General features: G+C 47.4%; 1 protein-coding gene across 4 annotated transcripts in view; it reads right to left on the bottom strand.

Annotated features, from left to right (window-relative positions):
* SLC7A7 (solute carrier family 7 member 7) overlaps positions 1–12776 on the bottom strand; it is a 62029-nt gene that overhangs the window by 42483 nt on the left and 6770 nt on the right. For 2 of the 4 annotated variants that reach the window (XM_016194547.2, XM_060175333.1), the window contains exon 2: positions 5728–6273. In XM_016194547.2, the coding sequence (XP_016050033.1) occupies positions 5728–6226 (499 nt within the window). In that variant the 5' untranslated portion in view covers positions 6227–6273. Of the gene's footprint in view, positions 1–5727; positions 6274–9149; positions 9280–9424; positions 9516–12776 lie in introns of those variants that run through there. The other 2 variants (XM_016194544.2, XM_007536799.3) reach the window with 2 other exon arrangements.

The raw sequence follows: 12776 nt of genomic DNA, 5'->3' as shown, positions 1-12776 counted from the left end.
GACCCTCAGGGCATTTATACTGGCCCTGCTGGGGCAACCCAAGATGGAACTTGAAATTCAAAAAAGAAAAAAAAAAGCCAGGGGCTTTTTTCATAGCAAAATTAAGTGCTAAGTTTTAAGTTGATAATTTTGTATGGCCTACATATGATGCTATAAATATCCAGATGGTCCTGGCAGAAAAAAAAATGGTATCCCACCCCGATTCAATGAAAAAGCCAAACTGGAGTACTAAACACACACACACACACACAGCAAAAGGCTGCCTCTATCAAATGAAGAAAAAGAGACATAAAGCTCACGGAAGGGGCCAGGAAACAGCTCACCCAAGAGAGTGCATATCCTGGCTGGGTTCAAGCCAGCATCATGTGAGCACCATGGACAGCATCAGGGGGTGGCTCCATGAATGGTGGAGCAGTACTGTGATGTATCTCTTCTCTGTAAAAAAAATTAATAGGGGGCTGGCTGGGAAAGAGCTCACCTGGTAACGTGCATATTTTATCACACATGGGAACCCAGGTTTGAAACCCCAGAATCACATGGGAGCACTGTGCACATCTCCATAGGGAAGTTCCATAAATAGTGGACTAGTGCTGTGGTATCTCTCCCCTCTCTCTTCCAATCTAAAATTAAAAGGAAAAAAAAACCTGCCGGTAGTGGAATCATGCAGGTTCAATACACTTGCAGTAAAAATAATAATAAGAGGCAGGCTGGGAGTATGGATCAACCAGTCAACACCCATGTTCAGCGGGGAAGCAATTACAGAAGCCAGACCTTCCACCTTCTGCATCCCACAATGACCCTGGGTCCATACTCCCAGAGGGATAAAGAATAGGAAAGCTGTCAGGGGAGGGGGTGGGATATGGAGATTGGGTGGCGGGAATTGTATGGAGTTGTACCCCTCCTATCCTATGGTTTTGTCAATGTCTCCTTTTTTAAATAAATAAATAGATAATAATAATAGTAGGGGCCAGGTGGTGGCACACCTGGTTGAGCACACATGTTCCAATTCACAAGGACCCGGGTTCAAGCCTCTGGTCCCCACCTGCAGGGGAAAGCTTCACAAGTGGTGCAGTGCTGCAGGTGTCTCTGACTCTATCCCTTTCTATCTCCCCTTCCTCTCTATTTCTGGCTATTTCTATCACATAAATAAAGAAAAGATATTTTTAAAAATTAAAAATAATAAATAGTAAATGAATAAATAAAGACTCTTGGGTGATCCAGGAGGTAGCGCAGTGGATAAAGCATTGGACTCTCAAGAACGAGGTCCCAAGGGACTGGGTGGTGGCGCACATGGTTGAGCGCACATGTTACAGTGCACAAGGACCAGGGTTCGAGCCCCTGATCCCCACCTGCAAGAGGAAAGCTTTGCGAGTGGTGAAGCAAGGTTGCAGCTGTTTCTCTCCCTATCACCCCCTTCCCTTTCAATTTCCACCTATCTCTAATAAATAAAGATAAAGAAAAGTCTTTTAAAAGAAATAAATAATAAGTTCCTGAGTTCAATCCCTGGCAATACATGTGCCAAAGTGATGTCTGGTTCTTTCTCTCTCTCTCCTCTTATCTTTCTCATTAATAAATAAATAAAAGCTTAGAAAAATTAAAAAATACTCTCTGGAGAGGTTAGTCCAGTGAGTATCTGTATCTGGGCCAGAATTCCCACTGCACTGCTGCTGGAGCAACTGCCCCTTAAACAGACAGAATCCGTGAGCTGCTCCACAATTGGGGGGGGGGGGGTTGGCAGAATCCGCAAGGCCCCAAAGTCTCACAGGCCAGGAGAACAGAGACACCTGAGGGAAGGGATGTGGGGTTCAGTCTCTCAGAGATGCCAGTGTGGCTATGCTGAAAACACAGATTTAAGTCATATTTTATTAATGAGATGGAGATATAGTTACAGTGCAGTAGAATGACAGCTTAAAGTATCTAACCCACAGAAAAACTCACTCAAGTGAAAAAGGATAGTCACTGTGGCATTCATTACCTGTAAGTCTGAGAAACTGGAACAAATTTCAAAGGCCATTAACAGAGGGGGGTAACTAGTTAAATACACAGCATATCCTTAAAACAGATTATAGGAGTCGGGCGGTAGCACAGCGGGTTAAGCACAGGTGGCGCAAAGCCCAAGGACCTCCGTAAGGATCCTGGTTTGAGCCCTGACTCCCCACCTACAAGGGAGTTGCTTCACAAGCGGTGAAGCAGGTCTGCAGGTGTCTGTCTTTCTCTCCCCTCTCTGTCTTCCCCTCCTCTCTCTTATTTCTCTGTCCTATCCAACAATAGTGACATCAATAACAACAACAATAAAAACAAGGGCAACAAAAGGGAATAAATAAATAAAATAAACTAACAGAGCATTATAAAAGTTAAAAGTGGATCTATAATAAAAGAATATTAGAGCTGGGTGGTGGCATACCTGGTTGAGAACATATGTTACCATCTTAATATATGTAACATATGTTACCAAGCCCCTCGTCCTCACCATTAGGGGAGAAGTGTCACAAGGCTGTAAGGGTCTCTTTCTCTCCCTCTCTATTTCCCCTTCTGTTCTCAATATCTCTCCTCCATATCAAATAAATTTAATAAACAGGAAGAAAGAATGAAAGAAAGGAAGAGGGAAAGGAAGGAAGGAAGATAGGAGAGCAAGAGAAAGAGGAGAAAGAAAAGGAATGAAGGAAGGGGGATGGAAGGGAGGGAAAAGAAAGATGAATCTTGAAAAATGTATACTGTCACTAATAAATTATAAGGGGGAAAGCAAGTTTTAGAATTATATGTGTGAGGAGTAGACAGCATAATGGTTATGCAAAGAGACTCTCATGCCTGAGGCTCCAAAGTCCCAGATTCAATCCCCTGAGCAGAGCAATGCTCCATAAAAAAAAAAAAAAATTTAAATTGTGTGTAGACTTCTCAGCTCTGGCTTATGCTGGTGAGCGGAATTGAACCTGGGCTTGAGCGTCAGGCATGAGAGTGTCTTTGCATAACCATTATGCTATCCTCCCCCACCCAGTAATAATTTGTATATGCTATGATTCCATGTTTGCAAACCAAAGTGGAGGCTGGGAAAATAGCTCAACTGGTAGAGCACAGACCTGAGGTTCCTAGTTCTATCCCTGACACCATACACTACTAAACTGATGCTCTGCTTTCTCTTGTCTCTGTGTCCAATGCGAAATGTGCTCTCTCTTGCTCTGTCCTCTCACTCTCCTTCTCTCTCTCATACATAATAAAAAACACAAGTCTCAAACACACACACACACACTACATTTCTTAAAGGAGCAAGGGAAAGAAATCAGAAAGGGTGGTCCAGGAAGTAGCACATTGGCATGAGGTTCCCTCTCTGTTCAGTTGCCAGCACAGCATGTGTCCGAGTGATGCTCTATTTTCTCTATTTATTTATTTATTTATTTACTTATTTTCCCTTTTGTTGCTCTTGCTTTTTTTTATTGTTGCTGTAGTTATTGTTGTTATTGATGTCATCGTTGTTGGATGAAGAGAAGACGGGAAGACAGGGGGAAAGAAAGATAGACACCTGTTGACCTGCTTCACCACCTGTGAAGCGACTCCCCTGCAGGTGGGGAGCTGGGGGCTCGAACCTGGATCCTTACGCCAGTCCTTGCGCTTTGCGCCACATGCGCTTGACCCACTATGCTACCGCCCGACTCCCTATTTATTTATTTTTATTTATAAAATGGAAATACAAACAAGACCATAGGATATGAGGGGTGCAATTCCAAAACAATTCCCACCACCAGAACTCCGTATCCCATCCCTCCCCTGATAGCTTTCCTATTCTTCTTTTTAAACCCATATATTTTTTTAAATGTTATTTATTTATTTTCCCTTTTGTTACCCTTGTCTTTTTATTGTTGTAGTTATTACTGTTGTTGTTATCGATGTCGTCGTTGTTAGGACGGAGAGAAATGGAGAGAGGAGGGGAAAATAGAAAGGGGGAAGAGAAAGATAGACACCTACAGACCTGCTTCACCACTTGTGAAGAGACCCCCCCCCCCCGCAGGTGGGGAGCTGGGGGTTCCGGTCGGGATCTTTAAGCTGGTCCTTGCGCTTTGCGCCACATGCGCTTAACCCACTGCGCTACCGCCTGACTCCCAGCTTTCCTATTCTTTAACCCTCTGGGAGTATGAACCCAGGGTCTCTTTGTTTGATTTCTTTTGTTAATAAATAAATAATTCTTTTAAAATATTTTATTTATTTATTTATTTATTTATGAGAAAGATAGGAGGAGAGAGAAAAAGAACCAGACATCACTCTGGTACATGTGCTAACAGGGATTGAACTCAGGACCTCATGTTTGAGAGTTCAATGCTTTATACACTGTGCCACCTCCTGGACCACAATAAATAATTATTTTTAAAAATTGGGAGTCAGGCGGTAGCGCAGCAGGTTAAGTGCACGTGGCGCAAAGTGCAAGGACCGGCATAAGGATTCCTGCTCAAGCCCCTGGCTCCCCACCTGCAGGGGAGTTGCTTCACAGGTGGTGAAGCAGGTCTGCAGGTGTCTATCTTTCTCTCCCCCTCTCTGTCATTTCTCTCTGTCCTATCTAACAATGACATCAATAACAACAACAAAATTAACTACAACAACAATAAAAAACAAGGCCAACAAAAGGGAAAATAAATAAATATTTTAAAAAATCACAGGGCCAGGTGGTGGTGCACCTGGTTAAGTGCACACATCACAGTGCACAAGGACCCAGGTTCAAGCCCCTGGTCCCCACCTGCAGGGGGAAAGCCTCACAAGTGGTGAAGCAGGGCTGCAGGTGTCTGTCTCTTGCCCTCTCTACCTCCCCAACCCCTCTCAATTTCTCTCTGTCTCTATACAATAATATGAAAATAAATTTAAAATTTTTAAATATTTTTTTAAAAATCACAAAGGGCCACATGGTGCAAAGTGCAGGGACCGGCGTAAGGATCCCGGTTTGAGCCCCCAGCTCCCCACCTGCAGGGGAGTCACTTCACAAACGGTGAAGCAGGTCTGCAGGTGTCTATCTTTCTCTCCCCTCTGTCTTCCCCTCCTCTCTCCATTTCTCTCTGTCCTATTCAACAATAACAACATCAATAACAACAATGATAATAATCACAACAACGATAAAACAACCAGGGTAGCAAAAGAGGAAAAAAATAGCCTCCAGGAGCAGTGGATTCACCACTGAGCCCCAGCAATAACCCTGAAGGCAAAAAAAAAAAAAAAAAAAACCACACAAATGGCTCATAAACCTCTCATGGTGCTTACCACTGAAATAAGCAGAGAAATAAATTCTCTTTTAAATTCTCTGACACAGTTTAAACTTTCTCACGGAACATACTTTGAGAGCCAGAGTATCACTCTGGCATATGCAATACTGGGGATGGAACTCAGAACCTCATACCTGAGAGGCCAGTGTTCCATCTACTGTGCCACTTCCCCAGGCTGTAACATAAGTTCATTTAATAACAACAACAACAACAACAACAACAAAAGGTACAACATGGACTGGGGAGATAGCACAGTGGTTATGCAGAAAAGGCAGGTTTTATGCCTTCGGTATCAAAGGTCCCAGGTAAACCCCCAGCACTACCAGAAGCAGTGCTCTGGTTTAAGGATTGTGAGAGGGTTTGCTTTCCTATCTTCTCCTTCCTCCCAACTGGACTCACACCCAGGCTCCCCTGCGTCAGGCTCCCCTACACACACACACACACACACACACACACACCCCGCCCCCAGCCCCCCAGCCCCACTTACATATGCAGGCAGCAGCCAGCAGGCGGCCGGCAGCATAGGGAGCCAAGCAGCTCGGAAAGAAGGGTTGCACCAGGTAGTTGGCAAAGGTGATGGCAATGATGGCCTGGCTGGTAGGCTCGATGATGAGGAGGGAGGTCCAGAGTCTGATAAAGGCCAGGAACCCACCAAAGGCTTCGAGGATGTAGGCATAGCTGGCCCCCGACTTCTTAATGGTGGTGCCCAGTTCTGCATAGCAAAGGGCCCCAAAGACAGAGAAGAGGCCCCCCACGGCCCAAATGACCAAGGAGAGGCCAAAGGAGGCACTGTACATGAGGACACCCTTGGGGGACACAAAAATGCCGGAGCCAATCATGTTCCCCACGATGAGGCACACACCGTTGAGCAGTGAGATCTGCTTCTTCAGCTGCACCTGCTCCGGCCCAGGGCTGACCTCCTCGGCCTGGGAGGGATCCCCCGCCTCCTGCTGAGGGGCCACTTCATACTTGGTGGCAGTAACCATGGTGGAGCAAGAGGAGAAAGCCTTCACCAGCTTCCTGGCATCGCCCTCTATGGAAGAAAAGCATTGTGTATCAGTGAGTGTGTGTGTGTATGCGTGCGTGCGTGTGTATGTGTGCATGTGTTTGCGTGTGTGCGCAAGTGTGTGTGTGTCTATGTGGATGCAGCCAACCAGAATGCCCCCCATGCACGCTCAGAGGACTTTCCACCTCCCATTAATCCCTGTCTAGCTGACACATCAGATCAACTGCAACTAGATTTATCTTTTTTTTTGTTTGGCCATTATTAGGGCATCACTGCTTGAGACTGTTTTGTTTTGTTCTATTTTTTTTGTTTGTTATTTTTCTTTTTAAATCTTTATTGGATAGAGACAGCCAGAAATCAAGAGAGAAGGGAGTGACAGGAAGGGAGAGAGAAGGAGTCTGGAGGTAGCGCACTATTAACCTACTGCTCCTGGTAGTCATTTTTTCCATTTTACTGGATAGGACAAAGAGAAATTGAGAGAGAAGGAGAAGATAGAGAGGAGAGAAAGAGAGACACCTGAACCTGCTTCACTGCTTGTGAAGTGACCCCTCTGCAGGCGGGGAGCCGGGGTTCCAACCGAGATCCTTGCACAGGTCCTTGCGTTTAGTACTATGTGCACTTAACCCAGTGTGCCATCACCTGGCCCCTTCTTTTTCTTTTATTTTACTGAGACAGATGAGAGAGAGAGAGAGAGACCAGAGCACTGCTCAGCTCTGGGTTATTGGTGGCACTGGGGTTGAACCTGGAACCTCAGAGCCTCAGGCATGAAAGACATTTTGTATAACTATTATGTTATCTCCCCAGCTCCCACCATAGATTTATTTTATCTTATTTTGCTTATTTTTTAAAAATATATTATTTATTTTATTTTTGAGAGAGATGTAGCGAGAGAAAGAGACACAAAGAGAGAAACACCAGAGCACTGCTCAGCTCTGATTTATGGTGGTGGGAGATTGAACTTGGGACTTCGCAGCCTCAGGCATGAGAGTCTTTTTGCAAAACCATTAAGCTGTCTCCTCCACCCTCTCTCTCCCCACACTTCTCTCTCCAGAGAGAGAAACAAAGACAAAGTGTGGAGGTTAGAGAAAAGCCCCGAATATTGAGAACAGCCGTTAACCCGAAACCAACTGTTTCTTGTTCCAAGTAAATATTTCCACCTGTACACACCCTGTGCTAACTATAAAAAGGTGAGATGAAAAATGATCGAGGTTGCAGACTCTCCCCCTCTCCCCTTGCGTAGAGGGGTGTCAATGGCCCAAGCTTAAGCTTGCTAATAAAGGCTCTTGCTATTGCATGTGATTCTGGTCTTCTTTGTGTGAGATCGGGACTCAAAATTCTGGGCATAACAAGAAGGTCTTATGTGGGGCCAAGGATTAAACCTGAGATCTCTCATTCTTTTGAGATTCATGGTCTAGCGGTCAGCTACTGGACCCTTCTCCCCCCCACCCCACCCCCGCCCACCCCTAGAGAGTGTTGACAACTAGAACATTTAAGGGAGGGCATTCATGCCCCAGAAAGTCTGTTTCTCGCCATTAAACTGATTTTCAAGACAGAGAATTAAACCCTGCTTCTGGCTGAGCCTGTTGTAACACAGGAGAGAAACAGACACTGTTTGAGCCAGGCATTTTGGTCTTCCTCTGCCCCAGGTCTGCCCGTCCTCCAGTTTCAGTGTCACTTGTCACCTGCGTTGAAATGCAGTATTAGAAGCTTGCCCCCTACCTGCAGGGGAAGCTCCACAAGCAGTGAAGCAGGTGGAACTCCTGCTTCACTATCTCCTCCTTCTCTATCACCCCTCCCCTCTCAGTTTCTCTCAGTCCTATCACATATTTAAAAAAAGAAGAAGGGAGGGATCAGGCAGTGATGCACCTGGTTATGCACACACACTGCAGTGCTCAAGGTTGCAGGTTCAAGTCCCTGGTCCCCACCTGCAATGGGAAAGCTTCACAAGCGGTGGAGCAGGGCTGCAGGTGTCTCTCTGTCTCCCCCTCCCCTCTCAATTCCTCTCTGTCTCTATCCAATAATAAATAAACAAATATGTTTTCTTTTTAAAGGGCAGGGGAGACAGCATAATAACTATGTAAATTACTTTCATGCCAGAGGCTTCAAGGTCCCAAGTTTAGTCCCCAATACCACCATAAACTAGCGCTGAGTAGTGCTCTGGTCTCTCTCTTTCATTAAAATAATTTTTTTTCTTTTTCTTTTTAATATTTAATTATTTATTTTTTTTTGTTGTCCTTGCTGTTTTTCATTGTTGTTGTTGTTGTTGTTGATGTCGTCGTTGTTGGATAGGACAGAGAGAAATGGAGAGAGGAGGGGAAGACAGAGAGGGGGAGAGAAAGATAGACACCTGCAGACCTGCTTCACCACTTGTGAAATGACCTCCCTGTAGGTGGGGAGCCAGAGGCTCAAACCAGGATTCTTACTCCGGTCCTTGGGCTTTGTGCCACATGCGCTTAACCCACTGCGCTACTGCCCGACTCCCAAAATAAAATATTTAATAAATAAAAACATACATATTTTTAAAAGAACTAACCTTTGAATTTTAAGATTGATTTTTTTTTTAAACTGGAGCACTGCTCAGTTTTGGCTTATGGTGGTGCTGGGGATTGAACCTGGGATCTTTGGCACCTTAGGAACAAGAGCCTTTTTGTATAACCAGCATGCTGTCCCCCCCAGCCCAGGGCCAAATCTTACAAAAAGCTCATCTGTGATTCTCATCACAACACTGCTCCACACCCCACACCGGACTCCAGCTCTGGCAAACTACTAGCTTCAGAGATCTCTTGTACCCCTTAACCCCACGGAGGTGAAGTCTTCAGCCAGAGCACACCCACACTTCTCATCACTTCTCCTTTCCCAGGTACCTCCTGCCCTCAGATCCCTCACATCCACAGTTACATTACCTGCAAAAGTCTGAGACAGGGTCCAGCCAATGGGTGACCCAACCTAGAGACAGCTGCTCCCCACGCAGACCTGCTCCCCACCCAGGAGCTGGAGAGAAAGCACCCAGAGTCAAGGGCAGGGAAGCAGCTGGAGCCAGGCCCCCAGAGCGGCAGAGGAGGGAGGCAGACAGGCAAGTGGGAAAACATGAGGTCTAGGAGCTCTGGGCCAGAGGAAGTGAGCAGGAGGTTGGGGGTGCCGGAAGTGGGTGATGGAGAGGGGAGGAAGGCACACTCACCCCCAGTCCTTGGGGACAGGCAGCTTCCAGGCAGGCAGGCAGGAGACAAAGTCCCAGTGAAGCCTCCAGTGAGCGAGAGGTCTGACCACTCCTATGAACCAGCAGTAAAAGGAAAGGTCTGACCCAGGCTTAGGAATTTAAGTCAAATCTAGAAGTGAAGACGGGTGGAGGGGGCGGGGAGGGGGAAGGAGTGTTAAGCAACTGTCTGGGGCCAAGGTTCACTGGCCCTTCACATCTGCAAAAAGGGGCAGCTGGGAGCTCTGGGCTCAGCACTTTCCGAGATAAGAAGGCAGAGCTGCTGGAATCTCCTGTGTCAGCTCTGCCCCGGGGCTGGGGACCCAGAAGAAAAAGGACAGAGTCAGCGGGGATACAGTTCCTGGAGCTTGGTGCCTGAGGACTGGGCAACAGTTAAGAAAGAATGGCTGGGTTATCTGGGACCTTGGGCCCCACCCAGGCCCCACTTCTCTCTCAAGCCCCAGGAAGAAAGGCAGGAAGGCTATAGTGTGACACAAAGACTTATTCTCCAGCTGAGATTAGAGGAAGTGTAAAGGCAGTCCCGTGATTGGAAGATAACTCACACACTTCCCCAGAATCTGAGAGGGCTGGTACCCTCCAGTCTCCAGTCAGTAAAGAGACCAAGGTCAAAAGGGAAGACCAGCCCTCTGGCTACAAGCCCCACCTGCTCTTGCTCCCTCACACTCTGCAGGGACCAACGCAGGTGCCAGGAAGAAGGCTCTGGGCTAGAGCTCAGGACTTGCACATGTGAAGCCACGGGTTTGGCCAGTGGCGCAGCAAATGTTGGACTGTACTCTGATCTCTCGCTCTCTCCCATTAAATAAATAAATGAATCAATCTTCAAAAAGAAAAAGACTGAGGGGGTGGAGAGGAGATACAACGCCATGGTCATCGAAAGAGACTGGGGCCCGGTGGTGGCGCACCTGCTTATGCGCACATGTTACAATGTGCAAAGGGCCCAGTTCAAGCCCCCCGTCCCCACCTGCAGGGAAAAGCTTTGCAAGTGGTGAAGTTGTGCTGCAGGTGTCTCTCTGTCTCTCTCCCTCTCTATCGTCCCCTCGCTCTCGATTTCTGGCGGTCTCTATCCAATCAATAAAGCTAATAAAAAAGTTTTTTAAAAAGAAAGAGACAAAGGGACTCTCAGGCTTGAGACTTCAAAGTCCCTGCCTCACCATAAACCAGTCTGAGCAGTGCTCTGGTGTCTCTGTCTCTGTCACCATAAACCAGAGCTGAGCAGTGCTCTGGTGTCTCTGTCTCTGTCACCATAAACCAGAGCTGAGCAGTGCTCTGGTGTCTCTCTGTCTCTGTCACCATAAACCAGAGCTGAGCAGTGCCTGGTGTCTCTCTGTCTCTGTCACCATAAACCAGAGCTGAGCAGTGCTCTGGTGTCTCTCTGTCTCTGTCACCATAAACCAGAGCTGAGCAGTGCTCTGGTGTCTCTCTGTCTCTGTCACCATAAACCAGAGCTGAGCAGTGCTCTGGTGTCTCTCTGTCTCTGTCACCATAAACCAGAGCTGAGCAGTGCTCTGGTGTCTCTCTGTCTCTGTCACCATAAACCAGAGCTGAGCAGTGCTCTGGTGTCTCTCTGTCTCTGTCACCATAAACCAGAGCTGAGCAGTGCTCTGGTGTCTCTCTCTCTCTGTCACCATAAACCAGAGCTGAGCAGTGCTCTGGTGTCTCTCTCTCTCTGTCACCATAAACCAGAGCTGAGCAGTGCTCTGGTGTCTCTCTCTCTCTCTGTCACCATAAACCAGAGCTGAGCAGTGCTCTGGTGTCTCTCTCTCTCTCTGTCACCATAAACCAGAGCTGAGCAGTGCTCTGGTGTCTCTCTCTCTCTCTGTCACCATAAACCAGAGCTGAGCAGTGCTCTGGTGTCTCTCTCTGTCACCATAAACCAGAGCTGAGCAGTGCTCTGGTGTCTCTCTCTGTCACCATAAACCAGAGCTGAGCAGTGCTCTGGTGTCTCTCTCTGTCACCATAAACCAGAGCTGAGCAGTGCTCTGGTGTCTCTCTGTCTCTCTGTCACCATAAACCAGAGCTGAGCAGTGCTCTGGTGTCTCTCTGTCTCTGTCACCATAAACCAGAGCTGAGCAGTGCTCTGGTGTCTCTCTGTCTCTGTCACCATAAACCAGAGCTGAGCAGTGCTCTGGTGTCTCTCTGTCTCTGTCACCATACACCAGAGCTGAGCAGTGCTCTGGTGTCTCTCTGTCTCTGTCACCATAAACCAGAGCTGAGCAGTGCTCTGGTGTCTCTCTGTCTCTGTCACCATAAACCAGAGCTGAGCAGTGCTCTGGTGTCTCTCTGTCTCTGTCACCATAAACCAGAGAGAGTTGAGCAGTGCTCTGGTGTCTCTCTGTCTCTGTCACCATAAACCAGAGCTGAGCAGTGCTCTGGTGTCTCTCTGTCTCTGTCACCATAAACCAGAGCTGAGCAGTGCTCTGGTGTCTCTCTGTCTCTGTCACCATAAACCAGAGCTGAGCAGTGCTCTGGTGTCTCTCTCTCTCTGTCACCATAAACCAGAGAGAGCTGAGCAGTGCTCTGGTGTCTCTCTGTCTCTGTCACCATAAACCAGAGCTGAGCAGTGCTCTGGTGTCTCTCTGTCTCTGTCACCATAAACCAGAGAGAGTTGAGCAGTGCTCTGGTGTCTCTCTGTCTCTGTCACCATAAACCAGAGCTGAGCAGTGCTCTGGTGTCTCTCTGTCTCTGTCACCATAAACCAGAGCTGAGCAGTGCTCTGGTGTCTCTCTGTCTCTGTCACCATAAACCAGAGCTGAGCAGTGCTCTGGTGTCTCTCTCTCTCTGTCACCATAAACCAGAGAGAGCTGAGCAGTGCTCTGGTGTCTCTCTGTCTCTGTCACCATAAACCAGAGCTGAGCAGTGCTCTGGTGTCTCTCTGTCTCTGTCACCATAAACCAGAGCTGAGCAGTGCTCTGGTGTCTCTCTGTCTCTGTCTCTCTCATTAAAAAAGAAAGGAAGAAATTAAGACAGAAAGAAAAAAAGGAAGGGGTGGGGGTAGATAGCATAATGGTTATGCAAAGAGACTCTCATGTCTGAGGCTCCAAAGTCCCAGGTTCAAACCCCTACACCACCATAAGCCAGAGCTGAGAAGTGCTCTGGTAAAGAACGGGGCAGGGTAAGAAAGGAGAGAAGGGAGAGAAAGGAGAAGGGAGGGGGGGAGTCAGAGACAAGGAGGTGGTGCATAAGTTACAATGTATGAGGACCCAGGTTCAATTCTCTGGTCCCCAGAAGCAGAGGGGAAGCTTCACTCAGTAGAGCAGTGTTGTAGGTGTCTTTCTTTCTTTCTCCCTCTATCTCCCTTGTCCCACTCCATGTTTCT

Source organism: Erinaceus europaeus, chromosome 16 (assembly GCF_950295315.1).
Source record: "Erinaceus europaeus chromosome 16, mEriEur2.1, whole genome shotgun sequence".
Classification (NCBI taxonomy): domain Eukaryota; kingdom Metazoa; phylum Chordata; class Mammalia; order Eulipotyphla; family Erinaceidae; genus Erinaceus; species Erinaceus europaeus.
The sequence above is the reverse complement of the archived record's forward strand: the minus strand, read 5'-3'. Positions and strand labels throughout refer to the sequence as shown.